At 36.3% G+C, this 23,887-nt stretch overlaps 1 protein-coding gene across 1 annotated transcript; it reads right to left on the bottom strand.

Moving 5' to 3' along the window:
- Positions 1-2,009: 2,009 nt before the first annotated feature.
- On the bottom strand, positions 2,010-22,375 carry SAR1 (SUPPRESSOR OF AUXIN RESISTANCE1). Its single transcript, XM_021952954.2, has 27 exons — positions 21,994-22,375; positions 21,767-21,899; positions 21,424-21,685; positions 21,138-21,198; positions 19,996-20,153; positions 18,013-18,098; positions 16,424-16,528; positions 16,238-16,332; positions 14,791-14,911; positions 13,292-13,474; positions 12,992-13,184; positions 12,286-12,860; positions 11,737-11,899; positions 11,376-11,650; positions 11,075-11,262; positions 10,116-10,192; positions 9,673-10,019; positions 8,939-9,007; positions 8,525-8,843; positions 8,040-8,168; positions 7,694-7,802; positions 7,539-7,613; positions 7,293-7,419; positions 4,113-4,220; positions 3,593-3,733; positions 2,545-2,718; positions 2,010-2,444 (listed from the first exon to the last, which is right to left on the bottom strand). Exons 1-27 carry the CDS (start codon positions 22,200-22,202, stop codon positions 2,403-2,405), a joined length of 4,524 nt encoding a protein of 1,507 aa, XP_021808646.2. The 5' UTR covers positions 22,203-22,375; the 3' UTR covers positions 2,010-2,402.
- Between the last annotated feature and the right edge of the window lie 1,512 nt (positions 22,376-23,887).

Below are 23,887 nucleotides of genomic sequence, written 5' to 3'. Positions count from 1 at the left end.
TTATGAAACTCGGGACATGTTCAGGACCAAAATGAACAAAAACGTATGAACTAACGTTTGTTAAGATGTTATATGTGTGAGACATATTGTCTAGGTTTACTATAGTGGTGAACAGTTCAAGATCAATTATATTCATTGCGTCACCAAGTAAATCCGATATGTTTTCACTAGGGTAAGTTCAAGTCCAAAGGACACTTTTCCTGATGCATATAACATCTGCTTCCTCTCAAATGCATTACATTCATTTAGCACTTTAAGTATAACATTTCAAGTGTGGGGTCTAGAATTTCGATTCAAATGTGGGGTATTGTTGGAAGTTTGAATGAAATTCAAGGACATTTGTCCCACATTGGTAGAAAGAAGAAATGGTGAGGTCTTTATAAGTGTGGAAGTCCCATACTTAGTAAATGGAAGTTGGGCCAAGTGGAAGCCAATTGGGCTTCAAATTCGATTTGGGTATTGAATATTATATAAATAATATTTAATATTTAATTATAAAAAAGATTGGCCTTGGACCTTGGGGCACTTGGGCACTTCATATTTAAATTAATTTTTTTAGTTTATAATGAATAATTTTTTATTAATTCGGATTAGTTTAATTAATTATTTTTTTAACAATTGTGACTCTTCTAATAAGGTTTTAGAAGTTTATTTAAATCAAACAAGGCCTAATTCGTAAAACACATAAAAAAAAGCATTCTACAAGCACATTCATATTGTTTGAGAGGAAAACAATCAAAGTTTACCAGATTCTAAGTCTTGTGCTAGGGCTTAGAATACAGATAGTTGAATCCTAGGAGGCAGTCACCTATAGAACTTCAAGCACCGAGAAGTGGTGAAATTACTGTCTTTAGGATATTGCATCAAATATGCAAGCCTCTATCTCAAATCCAAGTCAATTAATTTATTTATTGTTTATTGTATTTCAATTGACAGTTTATTATAAATTCAATTTCGTTGGTATTTATATATTGTTGATATATATATATATATATATATATAATCATTTTTATTAGTCACTGATTGTTGTTTATCCACCAGTTTTAATGCTATTCTATTGCTATTTTTATATACACAAGGGTTGCACTGATAGTTCAGTGATTGGTATAGTTATTATTAGTGTACAAATATTTGAATATAGTGTTCTTCATAAGGGAAAAAATAAAGCTATTGATAACACTAGTAATCGGTAGGGTTACAAGGAAAGAAATAATATATATATTTGGGTTGTAATGATGTGAATATGGTTTAAAAACAGCAATAAAATGCATGACAATGATCCCAATACATTAAAAACAAAAAACAAAAATTGCTACGGTAATAAATAAGCGAATGAGTTTAAGGAAGTGTAGGTGTAAGTTGAAATTTAGACGATAATTTGTTTGGAAGATTTGGTAGTTCCATTAGTAAAATCCTAACTGTTATTGCATGCCAGTAGATGGAATGCAAGAGTAACATGAAATAAACAAAGAATGAATTTTGAGATTTTTTATGTGTCACAAAGGAAGTGTTGTGTTGGAGATGTTGCTGCTTTTAGAGGGGCCTCTTGAATTTTTGTGGAGCTGGCTGGTAGTTTTTGGAGGTTTTACAACATTCACTGAGTTTGTGGGGGAGAGAGAAGATATGCGTTGAGTTTGGGTTTTTGTTTTGAAAAGGCGGTGGCAAAGTCGTAATTTAGTTTTGATTTTTTTTATTGAAATTTGGTCTGGGCTTCAGTCAGTGGCAATGTTGTAATTTACAGGTGTTTGAATGTTGTTTTGTTTTGAAACGAATGTTGTCTTGTTTATTAAAATGGACTTCGGGTTTTCTACTATTTCTGGCCCCACTATTAGGCCTAAACCTCAAGCAAGAGACTTGCTCTCAAATTATCAGTCTCCTTTAATTTAGAGAGACAATTGAAAGCCGTTCACGCATGCTGCATTTGCGTGGTAGTTAGTTTGTTGCATGCTGGTGGAATGGACTGATTATAATTTATAACACTGATTGATTTTGCAATGTCAAATCACATGTGGTATAACACGTACATTCTTTACTGATATTTGTATCCTAAAATATGAACCCTTCAATTTACCTACAGAAGAAAAGATTCTGAAACAAATATTAAACTGAATTTATAATCACTTCAGTTGGCAAATCATGTATGAAAGTAACATCAGCTTTCAAAGTTCCGTCATGTATTACATATATACATTAAGGGAGAGAGGAGGGGCAGAAGATGTCACCGACGCAACACACGGCAACTCTCCCCAGCTTCCCAATTGTCTTGAGAGCTACATGGTGCTTCCCAATACTTCCTTCTTAGCATTTTCCAGTAAGAACTCAGGCGTATCTACAAAGCAACTGATGCTCAACTTCAGGGTTGCATCCAAAGTGTGTCCATCTTGTTAGCTAAATGAAATCTCTCAACTAAAAGCAGAGAGTACATCTTCTGAGTCCACCTTTACCTGAAAACAACAGACAGGATTGGTGTTGGGAACTTCATACATAGCAACAAGGTTAAAAAGTTCATTCCATTAGTAGCTGTAGATTGAAAATATGACTTACGAGTTCAAGATGGCTCAGCAAAGCTCCATGTAATAAGTTTTTCAGCTTGTTACATTGATCTACCATGTGGCCCAAACTGATCATTTCCTCAAGTTGGCACCACAGACGCTGAACTGCTGTGTATGGAAACCAAACTGCACATGGTCTTTTACGATTGATTATGTCAGCTGGTCTCTGTAGAAGAGAACATCTTAAGTTAAACAACCAGCAGAAATCAACATGAAACCAGATGGTCTCTCTGTAACACTAATGAGATGAAATCAACAAAACTATTTTTGCGTGATGTATCTGTGATACTAACGACATGAAATCAACATACACTATTTTTGTCTCAGTTTTGTTTGTCCTATTTCTCATCTATCAGTATCAGCATCCAGACTATTTAATGGACCTCCTCTTTGCAAAAAACTCAGGTATCATTCTTGAGTGGCATTCGTATTTCTATTGAGGATTGTTATACAAAATAATATGATAGAACTATTAGGCTCCGTCTGGATGGAGGTATTTGAAAGAGAAGATTTGGATTTGACATCAAGGTTAAATTTTATAAGAGATACTATATAACATTAAATTGGATATATTTCAACTAGACGTAGTACATTTGGAATGGATTTCTAATGACTTCTTGCAGAATGACTATGCATGAAGTCATTTGAAATCCATTTGTTTTTTCCGACAAAAATAAAGTAATAAATCTATTTGTTTTCTTCTGTTTTCTTATTCAAATCTTGGCACACATGAATTGTAGTAGTCTCTAAACAAACCATTTAACTTTATAATGTCATCTAAATCCCTAGATTAATCACTCACTCTACATGGACCCTTACAGTATTAATCCAATGGTATATTATAGCCATACAGCCAATGAACTGTCTAGAATGAAACTTAAGAGCATAAATTCTCTCTCTATCCCCTTTATGGCGGCTGCTTTTCTGTATGAAGCAATAGCATTAACTTTTAAAAATGCGAGGTTGACATCATGGATTTTTTTTTTTACCCAAGCTGTAATACAGAAGCTTAAGATAGAAAAGAATAAGCTGCAATTTACCATTGATGCAAACGATCCTATGTACTCGAGCAAAAGATTTGTAGCTTCTCTATATCGACCATAATCAACATATAGTTGGAACAATAACGCTGGATTTGATTCTTGGCCAGTCATGCCCCAAGTCCTTTCCCGCCTACCATCCTGTCAACAGTCAAGTGGGTCACAAGACTATCATGTCACAAGAATGGATTGTTTGAAGTTACCCATCAAATTAAACGGGATATAAGAAATCATAGTTAATAATGAAGGATAAAATAAATAATCTAGGATTTAAGAAAATATAGTTACTGAAAAGGATAAACTTAATAACATAGAATATAAGAAAGCATAGTTAACGAAGAAGTAACGAAGAAGGATAAACTAAAGATGCAGAAAGAGAGGAAGGGAAGGAGAGAGAGAGAGAGAGAGAGAGAGAGAGAGAGAGAGAGAGAGAGAGAGAGATGATTGTTCAATGAAAGAAGAAAATAAAGTTTGTAAAACGTGCTTCCTCTTTTATTTGCAGAACCACCTAGAGAGTTACCTTGAACATCTTTACCAGCCAAAGAGGCAATTCAATTTGAGGATCCGTACGAAGAAGAGTTTCAGCAACAACTTGCGGTAAACGGGCATGGAACACTTTATATTTTTCCTGCATATTTTGAATATATCAAAAGAGAAAGATAAGATGAAATACTTACAAGAAGCAAAGAGAGAGGATGGGGAAAGGTGAAGAATGAACAACACTCATGGTGGCTTGTTGGATGGTATGAGTATGCATTCTCCTGACTTCCTTTAACAAATGTACATGGACATATTTGACAACAAAAAAGGTAGAAGCACCAGAAAAGGCAGCCTCAGTTACATTTATGTTGATAAAATAGGAAAAGAATAAGATGCATTAATCATAAGTTCATAACTGATAACCTAAAAGGGGTTAAATAGAGTAAAACACTAATCATAATTCATAACCTAAAGGATTTAAATAGAATCTTACTAAAACACTTAACTTAGGAAGCGAGATCATTAAATAAACTAGGAACCATATGTTCTTAGATATTAGAATCCCAATTACAATATACTTTTTTTCGTTACAATGAATGGAATCGAACCCTTGACCTAGCCTGGTCCTAACCCATTTTTTTCGTTCCAATAAATTTTTCTCTGTTGTCAGGTTGGGCAAGCTGATCCAGACTCAAAAATGCAATTATCAGCGTGATTTAGAATACATCAGGTAACTGGCCTTACCAAAGTAACAACTCCCAACTTTTGACTTCAAAACAAGGAAATAAGCCAACACCAGGCATATTTGATTTGTAAACTATCAATCAAATTACATGAAAAGTAATTTAAGGACCTTTCTCTGATATTTATTTAGATTGGAGGGAAGGCGTGTTTTAATTTCAGTCAAGATATTCTGCATCATTAATTTGTACCGTTTTGGTTTTGGTTTAGCAGATATTTTCAGGTGGACTCTGTTCCATTCCCACACTTTGTACAGTTATTTATTTTTAATAGAATGTGTTTCTTTTTTAAAAAATTACATGAAAAGTGATTCAAATCAAAGTACTTCTGAGCTCAACAATGTAAAATATATGTCAAAAATATCAAATAGAAGTTAGTGACACCTTCTGAGGAAGATAATAAATAAATAGTAGGTAAATGCTACCACAGCTGTACTTTTTTTTTAATAGAAACACTTTTTATTCAAAATTGAAGGATAAAATAAGAACATTTAGACCAAACGAACGAAACACTATCCTGAAGAGCAGACACAATGCCACTCAACACAGAAAATAAAACAGCCAAACATAAGAGACCCCTTACGATACTACAGCTAGCAGATTACGCATAATTGTAGGATAGGGTATATTCTTAAAAGCAAGTGAAGTTGATGCCCAAAGAGCAGCCCAAAACTTCACTCTTTCCCATAACTCTTCCACCCCCACTCCCTTATACTCCTCGAATATTCTCCTATTACGTTCCAGCCAAAGGTTCCAGACCACTGCTTGCATCAGACTGCCCCAGAGAATTTTAGCCTTCTTTCCCCTTCCCAAAGCATCAAATCTGATTGAAAAAAGTTCAAAGCATCCTTCCGGTATTACCCACACCGTGTTTACTTCCTTTAGTAACATCTCCCACAATTTTAGGGAGAAAGGGCAATGAAGGAGGAGGTGGTCCACACTCTCCCCTGCCTTATTACATAAAGCACACCAGTGCGGGCTAATGCACACATAGGGACAGTGTCTCTGTAGTTTATCTCCTGTATTAAGTTTTCCCAACACCGCTTGCCACACAAAGATCTTAACTTTTGGAGGAGTCTTGGCCTTCCAAATTTGAGTGTACGGAGAGAAAATCTCCCCTTCACCTCTACTCTGAATATGGGAACATAGAGACTGACAGGAGAATAACCCGGAGGGGTCTAGCTTCCATCTTCTCTTATCCACTCTAGAAGTGACCAATCTTACTCCCTCTAATAAGTCCAATAATCTAGCCACCTCCGCAATCTCTAATTCGTTAAGATTCCTCCTGAAACCAAAATCCCAACTGAGAGGGAACCCATTCGATACCGTAAAGGAGGAAATTATGTGGTTTTGCTTCCTGGACAGATTGAAAAGTCTTGGAAACACCTCTTTCAAAACACCACCCCGGCTCCAATCATCCTCCCAGAATCTGACCCTAACTCCCTCTCCAACCACAAAGACACAGCCTTGACGGAATAAATTATAGCCACTAGAAATATCTCTCCAAGGGCTGCGGCAAGATCCTTGTCTCGCAGGTTTAGCATCCCACCTGTTTGTATCCATTCCATAAATACTTCTGATCACTTTATGCCATAGAGCCTGAGTTTCATTAGGAAACCGCCACAGCCATTTGGCTCTCAAAGCCTCACTCCTAGCTTTCAACGAACCCACTCCTAGTCCTCCACAGATTTTTGCTTTACCCACAATCTCCCATCTCACCGCGTGGTTTTTCTTCCCATCCAAGCCTTCCCACAAGAAATCCCTCATAAGTTTCTCAATTCTATTGGCTACTCCAATGGGAATCCTAAAAAGGGACATGTAGTAAATCGGAATACTACTCAACACTACCTGAATCATTGTGAGTCTTCCCCCTTTTGATAAGCATGCTTTCTTCCATTTTTGTAATCTATTCTCCACCTTTTCCACTACGGGGTCCCAAAACTTGATTGCTCTGGGGTTCCCACCTAGGGGAAGACCCAGATACGACATAGGCCAAGCCCCCACTTCGCATCCCCAAGCTCCTGCCAGCTCATTCAACAGCCCATCCTCAACATTAATGCCAACTAGAGAACATTTCGATTTGTTGATCTTCATTCCTGACATGAAACAGAATAAATCCAAAATCTGAAGGAGATTGTTCCAGTGCTCTTCTTTATCCCTACCACAGCTGTACTTATAATCAAAGGTTTCTATCTTGCTCTTTCTAATTTGAAATACATCACTAAAATCTTTATATATAGCACGATCATGGATTCTTAAGAGATGGTGTCTATCGTATCTAAAATCACATATGGATTGTACTAGTGTCATAAACCCCTTAAAATCCCAAATCTTGAGACTATTGTTTTCTTTTTCAATAATGTCAACATGAAAACTATTCCTTTTTCTATTAATCATATTGAATAGTTGTAATATTTGAAAAAAGAGAGTTGAGGGTTAAGAAGCAGCTCAAATAGATTGAAGATGCAGAAGATGCTTACAAGATAAAGCTCAAGAGTTCCCCATTGACTGATTCCCTTAGATTGTTGATTTGTATCAGGTGAACCATGAACAACTACTTCATCCTTTAATGAAGTCAACAGAAGACCATGTGCTCTGGGATCATCCCTGAAAGTTATAAATTACGTCATTTCGATTCAGTTACAAAGAAATTACTACAAGATCTGGACTGTACACTTATCAAAGTTTTTAAGCCGATTGTATAACAAGGGTAAGATTTATCTTACCCGACCCATGAAGAATCAACTCTATGTGGACAGCAGCATTTCAATGACATGTCAGAGAAAACTCTTTCCAATCCCCTGAACAAAACACAACTCTAGGTTTTATGCATTACAAAGGAAATATATTATGGCTGTAATATTATGATAGAGACCTATACCTCTTTAACTCTGAACCTTTTAAGAATCTTAAAAGAATTGTAAATGCCATATCATATAAATTTGCCTGGATCAGGAGATCAACAACCTCCAGTGGTGTTTTCTGGGTTCCTGAAGGAAATCATGGGTATTTCAACAATTATCTAAACATGGATAAGAAAAGAGAGAGATAAGAAAAGGGAAGAGAAGAAAAGAAAAGCAAACACTTCAAACATGGGATGGAAGTGTTTGCCTTCCTTTTGTATGCTCTTCCAACCCAACCATGAGACGCAGAGATCAATCTGCTCATAAAAAGTAACATGGGACAGCCTGGATATACTGGGAAATTAAGCTAAAATAGAATTTTACCACTAGATGTCAACTTGACATGTGCCAATGAAAGCAAATATTCTGCTGAAGTAAGCACAAACTCGTTCTCAATTTTCTCAATATCAATATAAGATTTCCCTGTTTGAGGGTGAACATCATTGCTGGCAGCTGCAATAAAAATTACACTTATCACCACGTCAAAACATAACAGTATACAATGCAAATGTGGACACAGAAAATATTAGATTAGAAAGTTCTATATGAGACATATACGCATGTAATTGTATGTATGTACATTCATGGTCTCTTACTGGTGAGCACAAAAACCCATCCAGAAACGAATTAAATAATAGGATTTCAAAATCAGCCATTGAATTTTGATCAACTTGTTGGCCGGCAAGAATTTGTGGCTCATCGGTAGGTAGAAGCTAAAAAGTATATAATTTCAGTTACGTGTGTCAGTCATGAGAACAATTAAAGATGCAGACACAATTAAACAAATGTTTGATTGTTGCATTATTTACTTTGTTCATCTATGGTAATTTTAGCCTTTTTACTCGGATACTGCTCATTGTGAAGATAACTTCTCTCAGGTAGAGGATCAATCCAAGCATAGGCAGGATGAACAAGATGAAGTGCATTGATAGCAGCAGAGAGCCCATTGAGGATCTCCTTTAGTGCCAGTGACGTGTTCTGGTAATCTTTCAGAGCTGTCTCTGTTCTCAAACGAACAGAATATAGGTACATGTAGCTTGCTGCTCTTCTCCAGTTATGTCGATGCATTTCAAATGCATAAAGCAACTTATATAAGTTTGGCTTTGCCAAAACATCTGAACAATCTGCCTGCAGATTTAAGATAGACAAAAAATCACCAGGATACAAAAATGCATGAACCTACATTGAAATACTGTATCCAAGGCTCTACAACTCGACCATACCTTCCTGGCAAGCTCTTGCTCTACCTTCTCTGTAAGGCCAATGAACGGTAGCTGACCACCACAAAGAATCTGCAATAAACAACAATGGAAGAAATCTAGTAATAAGAAAAACCCTCATAGGAGAATTAGCGTCAGTAGTACAAGCTTAAGCTCAAAAAGGGATAACCAAACACATTACAGAAAGCACAATATTCAAATATTTTTCTAAAACAAAAATAACAATGCATAACTTTTCATGCAGGGAATGAGAAACGCAGTGCATTGGAAATAGGAAATATAGCTGATTTGAGTCGAAAATGTGAAGTTATTTTGAATATAGAAAGTCAGCACTCTACCCTCTGGGGTCTGTCAAATGTAAAGAAAATTATCTAAGTCACCATCAGACTCAAAGAAAGATATGGTACAAAACAATATGGGAATTGTTATTGGCACTCCAAACAAAGTGATCATGCACTCCTCGTCCATTACAAAAACATAATATGGAAATTGCACTTCAAGGAGTATACGATGACATTGAGTGTCGATAACAGCTCCCAACAAATATATATATACACAGTTATTCTCTCATCCAGACGTCCACGCGTTATTGTAAACAGGGAGGAAAGCAGGGAGGGGTAGTAGAAAATACACACGTCCAGATGTCCACATAAATACATATTGCAAATTAGTCAAGACAAAACCTGGAAAAGAATGTTGAAAGCGAAGACAGGTTAATTGAAAATGTGAATAAAAACCTTTATGGCACCACGTTCATAAAGAACAATTATCAGACGCCTCAAGCAGATGTACTTGCTCTCCTCATCTGGGTTTGAAATTATTGCACAATATGCATCATAAAAGAGATTAAGATCTAAAGTAAACTTGAAGACATTTGCCCAAAGTCGTCCTTTGATGGTAGATACTGATTCATTGATTGAGTCTTGTCCATGGAACTCATCTTTTTCATTAAAAGCTTCCTCAACTTGCTCAAGCGCAGCAAGAGCAAACTGACATGCACCTTCACTAATATTATATTGCTCAAATATCTGCATAGCCCACTGATAGTAATGGAGCCTCCATGCTGCAGCTGATATGCTACCAGCTAGAGAGAGATAAAAAGGAAAATGAAAGAGTTAATAAAAACAAAAAAAGGAAAAACATAATCATCTGCCTAATATGTAAAAGTTAAATAACCCACTAAAACCAAGATCTGGCAACCCCAATTCCTGAGGCAAACTCCGTAAAGCCTCAGATGACCCTTTTCCAGATGAAGCTCTGAAAAGAAAAATCAAAATATCAGTCTTCGTTATGGAATGCAATGAGCTATTCTATTCCTAAGTGCAAATGATAGCATTATGCGTGAATATTATTATGTTGGAACTTTTTCTATTTCATACGAATGCACATTATTTTCCCTTCTTTTTCTGATTTAACAATAAGCTTTTTCATTCTTACAAAGCATCCAGACATGACAAAGTGAAAACATGTGTCAGAAGTGTAAAATGTATTGTTCACTAATATTATAGCAAAGCTGTAAAGGTGAATGCTAGTTTTTATTTAATACAGGGCCATTCAAGTGCAGGGCAGTAGAATGGAGTATGTTTTGCAAAACAAGCAGCTGTATACATTATATTAAAAACTCACAGATTCTCTTCAGCTGTGTACGTTACATCAAAATCAATGAATTTATTGGGTTGATTTTGTGGTTCAAAAAATCAACATGCGCACTTGTTTGGACTATTTGAGTTTTGGGGAAAATAAAAAGGTTATTTTTGCATGAGTCTTATCATATTTAACTTTTATTAGTCATGATTGAAAATAATTATAAGAAATTCTATTTAAATTGAACAAAATTGCATTGTTATGTACCTTTACCAGCATGTGTACCATGCAATAACTCAATTAGACAATATTCAACACAACACTGTCTCCAAGAAAGCTTAGTTCAAGCTTTTCACTATTTCAATTATCTTGGTAAGAAGAAAGTCACCTTATATGAATAATTTTGAACAATATAAATATCTTCAGGAAAAGATGGGGAAAAAAGCATAACTTGAAGTAGAAGTTTCACATCTTATTTAATTTCTTTAACAAGTCAGATCCAAGGCCCCTTCAAGAGTTAGGCGATGAGCGAAAGAATTACAACACATAGAATACCTGAAGAAACAACGAACAGCTTCATTGATTTTCCTGTCTTTCAGTACTCCATGCAACCCACGGTGTGCCTGAGAAAGGAAGCAGCATCCTAAAAGATGATGAAGTATGCACCATCCTCCCTCTGTATCTTGGATACTATGAGATGTCTTCTCCTTTTGTAAATGTGCCTCCACAATAGTGAGTAGGTGCTTTACAGAGTATAGAAAAGTAACAATAATAATAGTAAGTACATAGTTAAGCAACGTATTCTCAAATAAGAAAAGTTTAAAGGCTAGTCAGAAAATGGAGGAAGAGAAATAACCTCAACCGCATCATACTGCCCATGCCTTAGGAGGATCAAAGCAAGATCCGTTGCACGGCTGAGGAAGGTAAAGCAATCCCCAGCATGGCCCCAAATGATCCAGCTAGCGAAGTCCCGCATTGAAATAATAATGTCATGCATGTCTGGTATGCTTCTTGAAGAGAGGCGGTTTTGGTCTCTGGAGGAACTTCGAATATTTAGTAGGAATATAAAAGCCAGAGTGAACTCGCACTTCCCAAGCTTCTCATTCAATGATCTTTTGCCCATGTTGCTATCTGAATTGTGGACATTGGATGATCATCAGAACCATGCTAAATCAGCAACATTAACAACTAAGGACCCAGACAAAGCATAAACCTACCAATTTGTAATAATGAAAGTTGGGAACTGAAATCTTCAATAGCAGCTGGTTCAGACGGCGTGGTGGCAAAGAAATGTATAAGAAGCCACTCAGAAATGAATTCTTGAATCATTGGAATCAAGTCAAGTTGAATTTTGGATATATCATCATGCAGCATATGGATCTGCATGCAAACCGAGAGAAATGTTTGACACATTATAAGTTTATGGATTGATCAAATTCAAAAGGAAAACAAATACCCTTATTGTGGAATAAGTAGTCATACAAAAACTCTCAAAGATGGGAGAAGCAAATGCTTTGAAAAAATATATATATATTAAAAAAACCAAAGTAAATATACTAATAAAGTTTTATTGCATAGAAAATCTGTCTGACAAAAAAAAATTGAAATCCTTTTTTTCGGTAAACAAAAAAAAATTTAATCTTTTTTTCTTTTAAAAATATTTATCATAAAAAACGAATTTTGATACATTGAAAACACTCAATTAGAAGTCTTGCTATTTGACCAGAAGTGAGAAAACAAAATCAAAGTAAAAATAAAAAACTGACCTGCCCACTAATGCTCACTAGATAGCTTAGAAACAGAAGAATGTCCAGTGCAGACTCAAACATAACCTTCGCAACTTGAGAAGTAGCCTGGACCACGATGGAAGCACTGATATCCAATGATATTTCAGCATCAAATTTTTGAACGATTTTCTGAGGTATGAGAAATTTTAGATAACTCTCAATCGCGTTTAAGATTCGACTCCATGTGCCAGATTTCTTGTGCAAAGCATGAAGAGATAACAGCATGTCGATCGAAAATTTCCTCAAATTTTTGTGATCTGCCAGGCTTTTCTCCCAAGCAACATCAGGTCCAAGATCTGATATATGAAGCATTGATACTGTTGAACTATATCCAGTCTCTAAAATCTTCAATAGGCGACGAGTAATCTCCTCAGGTGATATAACTGGTGGTGCACTGAGGAGTGATTCATAAAATATAGCGGAAGCTGTTTTGCCCAATTGTTGGCTGACATTAACAACACATCTGAGCATTTCAACGAGCACCTCAAATTCAGGAGCATCATCAAATAAATCCAACCCAAAGCCAACAAGATCGCCAAGGTCATCACAAATGCCTAACAAACATGAATACGAAAATTCCAAAAAAGGGGGCACACAGTTAAAACAGGAAATAATTTGTCAGAAAGCGAAAAAAATAAAAAAAGGATTTATCTCCATTCGGATAAAACAAGGGTCACTGAGATACCATCATTAAGCCGCTCAATATCCTCCAAACAACGAAAAAAAGATACCGAATTCTTTCTGACCAAACCAAAAGTGCCCGTGGAGGAATCAACAAGCAAACCGCATGGTGCATTGCTCTTGCACCAGTTTTGAAAGTAGCGAGAACATAAATTCTTCCAGCAGCAAAATATTGACGTTGAATTATCATTGACACCCTAAAACAAAATACAATACAACAGTTATCAGTTTGCTAGCAACTTCAGGTGATTCCTTTGTCCGCATGTGCATGTGTGTGTGAATCAATTGAAACTACAACAGAAACCTCATGTTCAATGACGGAAAGGATTTCCTTCTTCAACATATCAGCAGTTAAGGACTGGAAATCTGAATCACTCCAGTGCCTATTATAATCCAGCAAAGTTGAGCGCAAGGCAATGCTATGATAAACCCCAGGAAGAAGCAGCCTGCGTAAGAAAGTCGAAGATACAACTTGTACAATATGATCCTGCAGAAAGTTACATAAAGCAAAACATCATAAAAAACATATTAACATATAATAGCATCCAGCCTGGCAACAATGAACATCTTACATAAATTTGTACTTTTTAAAAATATTTTTTTTATATGCATTAATACTAAGCACATTTACAAGGCTAACCCTTAATCCCAACTATCAGGTGTTATCTACATCTCCATGAATCCTTTTTCAAACTAATTGTAATCTGCCAGTAGATAAACAAGGAGCCTCTGAAGTGGACTTCCTCCTTTTAAGAAAAGGACTGAATATGGAGATAATCTTGTAATGTAGTTCAATGATTGAAAACGTCCATTATTTAGGTCCCCATTCAAGGGATCAACTCTACAAAAAAAAGTAGCCAAATTGGAAGCTTTCAAGACCGAAGCTAGCACCCACTCAGCCATATCTTCAAAAGAGAATCCCCATTTTATTTTTATCCTTATTTTATTTGTATGCTATTTAGTTATCTAATTGTGATCAAATAAAACAGATGAAAACAATGTTTCCAATAAATACTGAAATGATAAAGATAATCAAATGACTAGACAATTTCTGATATAGTCATCATATGATTTGGATCACTGGACCATATTGTCTGGTAGGCCCCAACAATTGGTCCTTTCTTTCTTTGAAAGAAGATGTCCACTTTAGAAGCTCTCTCGTACATATTTACTACACTCGTCTCTTTTGCAGAGTGTTAAGTTATGGAGTTGGTGTGTAGCTGCGGATGGGATTGAATTTAAATCCCAGCCAGTGTTTTCCATTCTTGACCCACTGAACCCACCATCTGTTAATTGATAGAAAGGCTCAAAAGTGAATTCCTAACTGTTAGCTTATTCAAGGTTTCATTCTCTCTCTAAGGTAACTCTCTCATCTTGATAATGACAAGTGAGATCTAACAGAGGGATTTAGTGCATCAAGGCTCAAGAGAAAGAAAGCACGGGTTGGGATTAAAAGCATATACAATGAAAGGAATGCGAATGAAGGAAATTCAGTCCAACTAGTTCTTCTAAATGTGTGTGGCTACTATTGCTGGTCCGCACTTTCGTCCACAAAAGAGAATCCATTATAAGTAAATAAATCCATATACAAATGCACAAATGCTGGTAGCATCCATCTGCAAGTGAATTCGTCCCAATGAAATTGCCATGACATACCTAATTACATTTTATGCAAAGGTGGAAGATTTTCCAGCTCTTGGTAACATCAAGTTTTCAGATAGTAACCTGACAATCCTGAGGGAAAAGGGAACAAAAAAATTCTACGCTGTAAACAGAAATATTTAACTGATATAGTCATCATACCTTTGAAGATGAGAATACTGAATGTGTTAACAAAAGAAGGTCATCTGAAGAATGCTCAGAACTTTGAAACAATTGATCTGCAACGAAGTCCTCCTGCAAGGCGTAAGAACATGCATCTTCCCTGGAAGTGTAGGGTTTAGGCAAAATAACAACAAAAAAACGAAAAGAATGAGGCGAAGTTATACATTGAAAAGAAAAGCACGTTCTGAAAGATAGCTAGTACTCCCAATTACTATATTTAAAGAATACATTTCAAATTATATAATAATGAGTATAAAAAGGTGTAGTTCTAAGATATTCTAGAATAATTATTACATAATGAAATATGAGTTATTATAGTTATTCTTTCCACTAAAAAACAAAGCTAATGTACATTTCTTATATATATACATAATGAAAATTTTAAAAATGTACCCAACAATGAAATTGTCAATGAAGTTATGCATAAATTAGCCGTAATAATGCAAGATTTAATTTCATACTTTTCATCAGCTCTCATTGACATAGTATATTATGAAATTTTGTTGCTTAATACATGCATTGATAATGGACTAAACAGGAGAACATTATGATCTGGAATTTATGGATGGAGCGCAACAGGAGAATATTTGATGATTATAATGGTGTAGGAGCGAGTGAGTTGTTGGAGAGTGAAGTTCTGGGCGGCCTTGTGGGCGTCCATCACTCCTGTGTTTAGAAATGTGGCTGTTTCGTCTATTATGCGAGACTTATTAGGGGCTGTGATTTGATGTTTGTTTGTGCGGTGTTTTCTTGCTTTTGCCTTTTGCTGTTCCTTTGGTGTTTTGTTCTCGAGGCAGCATTTTCTCTTGTTTTGTGCATTCTCATGTGGATCCCTTAACCACATCTTGTGTTTTGTTACCCTAATTTGAATATAACGTTTCTATTCAAATAAATAAATAAATAAATAATGGACTAAACACTCATTAAAGTTTTAGTTCAAATTTCCGTGTTTTTAAGCCAATATCTGTTGTTTTGGTTGATTTTCACCGACAGAATAAAGATATCAATTTATCTCCCGATATATCCGTATATTTGAGTACGGAAATTATATGCACAGCTGATATTTTCATCATTGCTTACAAACAATAGAAAGGGGTGCCCTAGCACACAAGAAGCATTCAAGAGAACTTTTTTTTTTTTAAAGAAACAATTTATTAAGAAAAAAAGGAGTACAAGAAAGTCAACAAGGAGTACACCAATGAAAAAAAAGTACAACTGATTGCAATAAAGAATTTACGAAAAGCTTCCTTCTTATATAGCATAAAAGAGAAGAGAAAAACTTCGCATACGAAACTATAACAAAGGAATTATCCTATAGCTGCCATTCAAGAGAGAACAATTAAAGGAAAAGAAGGAAAATGCAACCCTAGGTAAAAAAAGGACTGAAAAAAAGTCAACAAAAATTAACAGGGACAAATTCACTTACGTATTGACATTCGTCAACAAGTTGTGAAGTACCAATCCATTATTTTTCAGTATGCATATCTTGTCGGAAGTAAGTTTGACATCAACCCATCCAACCTATAACAAAATCACATTGACATCACTGTTGGTGTAATGAATATTCACATGAAAAATAAAAGGCAGTGGATGGACAAAAAAATTGTGGTACCTCCTCCAAAGGAATATTTATCGCTGAAGGTTCCAGCATTAAAAGGAATCTATCCCCAAAATTACAACGGAGGCTATATGCATAGATCGTCTCTGAGCTGATATCCTTCATGATTGGACCAAGGAATCAATCAGAACAACAGCAAAAAATGCAAGCATAGTCACAGGTGGGTCACTAATTGCATATACAAGAACCATCAAGTCATACTACAGAAAATATTACTTACTTAAAACTGCAATTTAAAAAAGAACCAGTTTAATATGGCAATGATAAACTCTCACTAGTTTTCCTTTTTTATTTTCTTTTTTGGATAGGAAACACTAGTTATTTTCTTCTTTGAAAATTAATTTTCTAGAGTTGCTTCTTAAACTGCAAAAAGAGATGCTGTTGCTGACTATATCACTGTCGAATGGATGATTACAATGCAGTTCAACTTTAAATAGGCTGGTGCAGGACTGCATGTTGGAATTGGTTGTCACAATTTTGGCCTCATCATATTCTGTGAAGGTAAGAAGATGGGAGAGTGATTGGACCAGGTGGTTTCCCAGAAAAGATGCAAAATTTTATTTTAAAATCTATTCATCAAACTTGAAAAGGTGGGCAGTAATTAAAATTTCCTTCCAATGGCATTTGGAAGTCTTAAGTCCCACATACTCTTTAATTGGGAAACGTCATCCTGACAAAATCATCACGGTGGATAATTTGAGAAAAGGCATATATGTGACACAGATTAGTTTTGTAAGTGAAAACTGGGTACAGGAAACCCAGAATTTTCTGGGACAACTGCACCCAGAGGGTGCAATATAAACACTCAAATATAAGACCTGAAATCAATGCTATTACATCTAGAAGGAACCTTTAAAAAAATTCTATGGCCGGGTTAGCTCAAAGGAACCTCCGTTTTTTCTTCTTTTTTCAGTTTTGACCCATTATATAATCACCTAGATGCCTTCAAAAATAACCAAAAGCGTCAAACTCCTTAATTGTAACTGCTTACCATCTATTGACAAGCTGGTTTAATAGAATGTATCTCGTAAAATAAAGGCAAATGTCACTCACTGTTATGTCAATTACATTCGATTTCTGGATGTATTGAAGCGACAAGCAAGGAGATGGTCAGGTTTCAGATTCTGTAAATGAAACCGAAAACTTAAGTTGGAAGTGGGGAGGTTGAATGAGCCAATCGATGTGTGGCTAAAGTTTGTTGAGGGATTGGAAAGTTTATTCAATGCGTCTTTAGGAACTAAAGTAGTCAACGTCCCCTAATCTTTCCTTCCTCCTTTTTTGGACAAACTCCACTTATAAGCATGGAAAGTAGGAGAAAGGAAAACTCTCAACTTTTAACAGTCAAGTTCAAATTATTTAACAGAATACCCTGTTCTTCACATCTCTATCCAGTTTTCATAATTTATTATTTAATAAGTGTACCCTTAACCGGGAGTGATATAGAAAACTATTAACTACAATAAATAGAAATATTTTCACATACAAATAAGAAAGACAATGAGCGGTACGGAGGACATGTTACAATGAAACTTTCCCTCCAATAAAAAAATTTAATTCTTAGCACTTATTTCACATATACGTACCGAAGTATGCCTGTACAAGATTGCCAAAGGAATCATGTTTGAATCACTGTCAACTTGACCAATCCATAACCTTACCAATGTAGCACCTGAAAGTAAACAATAAAAGAAAATATTTGAATACTATATAAGTAGATTCTTTGCTATTTAAAATGGATACACAGACAAGAACGTAATAACATAACTCAGAACTGTGTGCGAACAATTTTTTGCAATTTTAATAAACAATAAATAATTATATATTCTATTTTAAACAACGATTGGTAATACGTTGGTAGACTGCTAAGAACCGCTTGTATCAACGTGAGTCGACCTCCCCTTGAAAGAAAAGCCAATTTCCATCCCTCCAGTATTTTTTCAACTCTCTGTCACTGGATTCCAGAAATTGATAGCCCTTGGATTGCCTCCTAAAGGGAGCCCTAAATATTTCAACAGCCATAACCCAACTCCGCTGCCAATCTCTCTAACTTGCCTTCCTCAGTGTTTATCGTAACCAGAGAACATTTACCTTTATGAATTTTAAAGATGTCATGTAAAAACAATCCAGAACTGATAACAAGTTGGCCCATTTCTGTTGATCTCCTTCCACACAAAAATATAGCATTGTCCGCAAACTGTAAATGTGAAACTTCTACCTCCTACCTGCCAACAACCAACCCTGAAACCAACTGATGTTCTTTGGCTTTATCGATGAACCTTCCTAATGCATCCAACACCAGAGTGAACAAAAAAGGTGACAATGAATCCCCTTGACTTAGCCCCTAGAAGCCCCAAATCTAGCACCCATTTGGTGTGCTGGTTAATATGGTTGGATAGGATTCATGATCCTAGTCAAATGTTTGGTAGTCTGAAAAGAACCTGGATTGGATTATATAAAATCTTACTAGGCCTACATACGTAGTAAGATTATGAATCCCACCAAAAGGTTGGGATTAAGTTGGATTGGATTATGCTTAAACCTGTTAGGCCATGTAATAACATATTTCAATTAATCCAGTCCCTTAATCATGTGTAGTATTAACATCATTGGATTAGTGTTATCCTCTCCAATCCAATGTGAACAAGTTGTCCACTTGTCGCACTACAACATCCTAACTATCCAAACTCCTATCAAAGCTAGAACTGACGGCCCACTGCCTTCCAACCTAATAAAACAGCAGAAAATATACACGCCTAAATCCGCCTGAAACAGAAGCTCAAAGTGAAGACTGAATCTTCAAAAATTCTCTTTTTATTTCCATCCAAAAAACTCAAATAACAACCCAAATAACACTAGCTTTCTTCCCACATTCCTACCCCCAGAAACTTATCCTTCTCACTTTATGAAAGAGAGACAATCCTTTGGAATTACCCAGACATTTGCTTCCATAAAGCATTTCTGCCACAAGCTTATGAACACTTACTCAAGATTTCCAAGAATTATGATTCTTGGGGATGCCAGAATTTGCATAAAACATTAGGAAGTCACTTTCCCAGCATATCTTGCTCACATTGTATTTTATTAAATCAATAGAAGTGACTAATTGAAGCTAATGCAGGACTTTACAACGCTTCTACAAGTCAACGCCTTAAGATGAGTAAGTGATCAGCAACTGTATCATACACAGATCGTAGGCCCAAGGTGGGACAACCTCAAAAACCCTCATCACATTTTAATATGTAACTGGTCCAGTGAGGTATTGCATACCCTGATTGGGTGGTGCAAGCCAACGTCCCTGTTAAATTGTATTCCATCAATTTTAAAGGAACATGGTATGAGCACAGCTAATTCTATATACAAATGGAAAAATATGTCACAATAATTTTTAAGAAGTTCATCCATGTACAAAAAAGTAAATCTATGAAATATGTCTTCTAAATAGAGATTTTTGGTTGACGTTTTTCTATTATAATGCGGTAATGAAAAGGGACGACTCAATGATGGACAACATAAAGAAGTAAGTATTAACAATAACAAAAAGAATGGGGAAAAGTGATAGTACTTGCCTGCCAGTGTCGGACTGTTCATGTTATTACTAAAGAGCCTGCTATGGCATGAAAGATCCCACACTCGTAACATCCCATCAGAATGAAGCACAAATACAAGTGGCTTTCCATGAACGACTGATATCACCAAGTCCTGCACAGCCCCTACCATCCTACCCCTGCGTTATATGTTCAGCTACCATTTATTGAATCACATTTCCAGGGGATAGAAGAGTAATAAATATATATGTATTGCAACATAGAAATAGAAATCATATAGTTCAAGAAAGAAAACTAAACTGCCCCTTGTGGTTTTTAGCAAACTCTTTTAGTTACTTATCACAAAATGCTAGAATACACAACACATCTAGCATTTTACACATTGTAACAAAATATCCTACGTTCAATCTAAAGAGGAGAGGACCTAGTTAACTCATAGTATTACCTCTTCATATTTCATTTAACCTCCAACATTCCAAACATGAAAATAATACTAAACAGATAAAAAGAAAGATGATAACATTTTTAGCATTTCAAGAATGTTTAATTCACAGTATAACCAAACAATGAATACTCAAATTGATTTCTACATGGGATAGGGAAGTTCGAGGCTGGACCCCATGTAGCCCCAAATGGGGGTCTAAAGATGGAAGAATTAGAAATGAAAAAGATATATAAATTGCCTGCATAATCTGCAGCCCTTGGCATCCAATTGCCAAGTCAAGGAAGAGCTTAGGGTTCATGACACAATTGGAATTTGGAAACATACTTAGATTCAATGTTAGTTAAGAAAATCTTAAGTTACAAAAGAATGTGAGAAAGTCAGGCTAATATATTGTAATGTTTAAATATGCATATACATAAGAGGACGGCTTGATTCTGGCCATATGTAGATGTCAGGGTTCCTATTTCATCCTATTCCAAAATGGTATATGTAAGCCATTTCACATTTATTGTACTATCTGATAACATTTAAAATTCAATTTAATCTACTTTGTCAAGCACCTGAGATTCAACTCTCATAGACCAGAAGCATCATCAGCACACAAGACTAGGTTAATTATTCAAAACAACTTATTAAGAAATAATAACAAAGACAAACACATTAGCAAACTAAATTTTTTTCGTGTACATTATTCTGATAATGTAGTCAACAAGCATACCTTGACATGAAACCCCACAAACGACCAATTCCCGAATCATCCCGCAGCTCCCTCACAAAACCTATGGGCAAGGGAGAAAAATATAGGGAATTAATGTGGTGCAAAAGAGCAGCATGCTTGATAACAAGTCCAGAATATGAACAATTTTAATACATCACGACAGTGTCAAATTGTCAAAGGAAAAACCACTAGACTGATGGAGCTGAAGGAAACCATGCTTAAAAGTAAATTAATGGTAACAAGGGCACACAAGTCAAGAACAGAGGGCAGGAGAATTTGATAATACCAGGAGCAGAGGGGTCAAGTGAGCCCAGTTGGAGACAAGCAAGGGATCCGTCACCCCGCCCAAGTACAAGGCACCCAGATGGTGTTGCTGCAGCACTTGTTACTGGTCCGTAGGCGTTGACATTAAACTCCACAAGCTCATCCAGCCGGAAACCAGAGCGGGATACATAAGTAGAGATGGGTCCAAGTCTCAAAAGGTAAGCGACCCCTGAGACAGTCAATGCATAAAGCAAGTAGGGGTGGCTCTTAGAACCTACATCAATCTGCAATGTATATAACAATTTATTACTCATTTTGCTCCTTTTTACAAAGAAACGCTAGCTTAGAGTAGACAGTAAGAATACCTCATTTTTACAAAGAAGAAGCAAGGGAGAGAGCGCATCTGGAAAAGTGATTCGAAGCCCAACTTTGGAGAAGTCTTTAGAAGCACTGAGCTCAAGTAGTTCGAGAGCATGAGGAAGATTCTTGTGAATTTTCCTGTTACACGAGCCACAACAAATTAACAGCATAGATTGAAAAATGCACGAATTTGAAATACGTTGAGAGGGACAAGCAAGGAGAGAAAGAAAACCATATGAGATATGTAGGAGGTTCTCCAATGGCGATGGAAGAGGCGCAATCGTCGGTGACAGGAGGGACGCAAGGAGCATCAGTGGAGGCGAAGGCAGAGGCATCAGAAGGACCAGAAGAAGAAGAAGAAACAGGGACGTCAATCCATTTCAATGAATCGCTGCCAATGATTGGGACCTCCATGCCTACCAGTATCGATCTACTTCCCATCTTCTGGTATGAATAACGCTAAAACCCTAGGCCAGTCCAAAATTAATTCACCCTAAACCCCTAAACCCAAACCCAAACCCTGCAAGCAAGAACACAGTATACAAAAAAGGGCTAAAACGCAAACGCGCTTAATAATCCAAAACGCTAGCTAAACTTCGGGGCAAAGGACTCAAAAGTTTTTGTTACGAGCCATTTCATTTAGAAGAGCGCGAAAACCTTTTGTTAAAAATGGAACTTATAAGCCCCGTTTGAGATTGCTTTTTTTTGTCAAAAATCTGCTTCATTTTAAAGTTATGTAGTTTAAGATGTTTGGTAAAAATAAAATATCTCAATTATTTTAAAAGCAGTGGCCTTTTGACAGCAGCTTTTTAAAAGGCAACTGCTTTGACTCTAGGTTGCTTTTTAAAGTTGTTTTCAAAAGAAGTAGAGATGAACCTTTAATGAATTTTTTTAATTCCCAAAATACCATCATTCATTTTAAAAAATGACACCACCTCCACTTCCACATCCAACTCCACCACTTGCACCACCACATTCACTACCTCCACAACCACCGCCACCGCCACCGCCACCACCACCACATCCTCCTCCTCCTCATCCTCCGTCACCACCTCCACAACCACCACCGCCTCCACCACCACCACCACCACCTCCACAACCAACACCACCATCACCACCATGCTGTCATTGCCACCACCACCACCACCTCCACAACCGTCATCCCCACCACCACCACCACCACCACTACCACAACCAACAACTCCACCTTCATCACCACCACCACCTCCACTCCATCACCACCACTACCACCACATGATTATTACATAACACTTTCAACATCATGTCTATTTTAGTCATTAGTCACAGTTACAACAATTTTATATTAAAATTTACCAAACGATTTTGACACTGTTTTTTGTACTAACAGCACTTTAAAAATATTGTTTACCAAACATGGAGCTGCTTTACTTTACAGCTAATTATTTTCAAAGCACAGCAGAAGCAACTTTTTTTAAAAGTGACAGCAATCCCAAACTAGGCCTAAAGCCTCTTTTATTATTCATAGTAACTTCTTTTAGTTTTTGAGTAGAAGCAATAGTCTAAAGTAACATGGAAGGGTTTCTCAAACACACAACCAAGATGTTATGGGGTTCGAAACTGAGACCTCTTGCCTGCAAGTCAAGGTCTTGTTTCACTCGACTAGACCCATTTGGCATTCATAATCACTTTTACATTTCTCTGTCAAACACAGAAGTGCTTTTGATTGTCACAAGCGCTTGTAGCATTTTAGAAAGCCCTCTGAGACCTTTAAATGCATCACATATCACTTAGGGGTCGTTTTGGGAGTGATCCTAGATGGTCAATAATCACTTCTATATAGAATCACTTCTCAATTTCACTTTTGAAGTGATTTTATGGAATTGCTTAAAATCACTTAAAGCGATGCATAATCACATGGGAGGTGCTTCTCCCCAAAAGTGATTCTGGCCCTCTGAGAATCACTCCCAAACGAGCCCTTAGAGCTCATTTGGGAGTGTTTACGTAGAAGGGATTTTACTCATGAGTAATCTTTGGGCTAGTTTGGCATTGTTGTGCTTTAAAAAAAAAGTTGTTTCTGCTATACTGCAAGAATAATCAGTTGTGAAAAAAAGTTGCTAGACGTTTAGTAAACTGTATTTAAAAAA

Source organism: Prunus avium, chromosome 5 (assembly GCF_965620075.1).
Source record: "Prunus avium chromosome 5, drPruAviu1.hap1.1, whole genome shotgun sequence".
Taxonomy (NCBI): domain Eukaryota; kingdom Viridiplantae; phylum Streptophyta; class Magnoliopsida; order Rosales; family Rosaceae; genus Prunus; species Prunus avium.
This window is presented reverse-complemented; position numbering and strand designations above follow the sequence as displayed.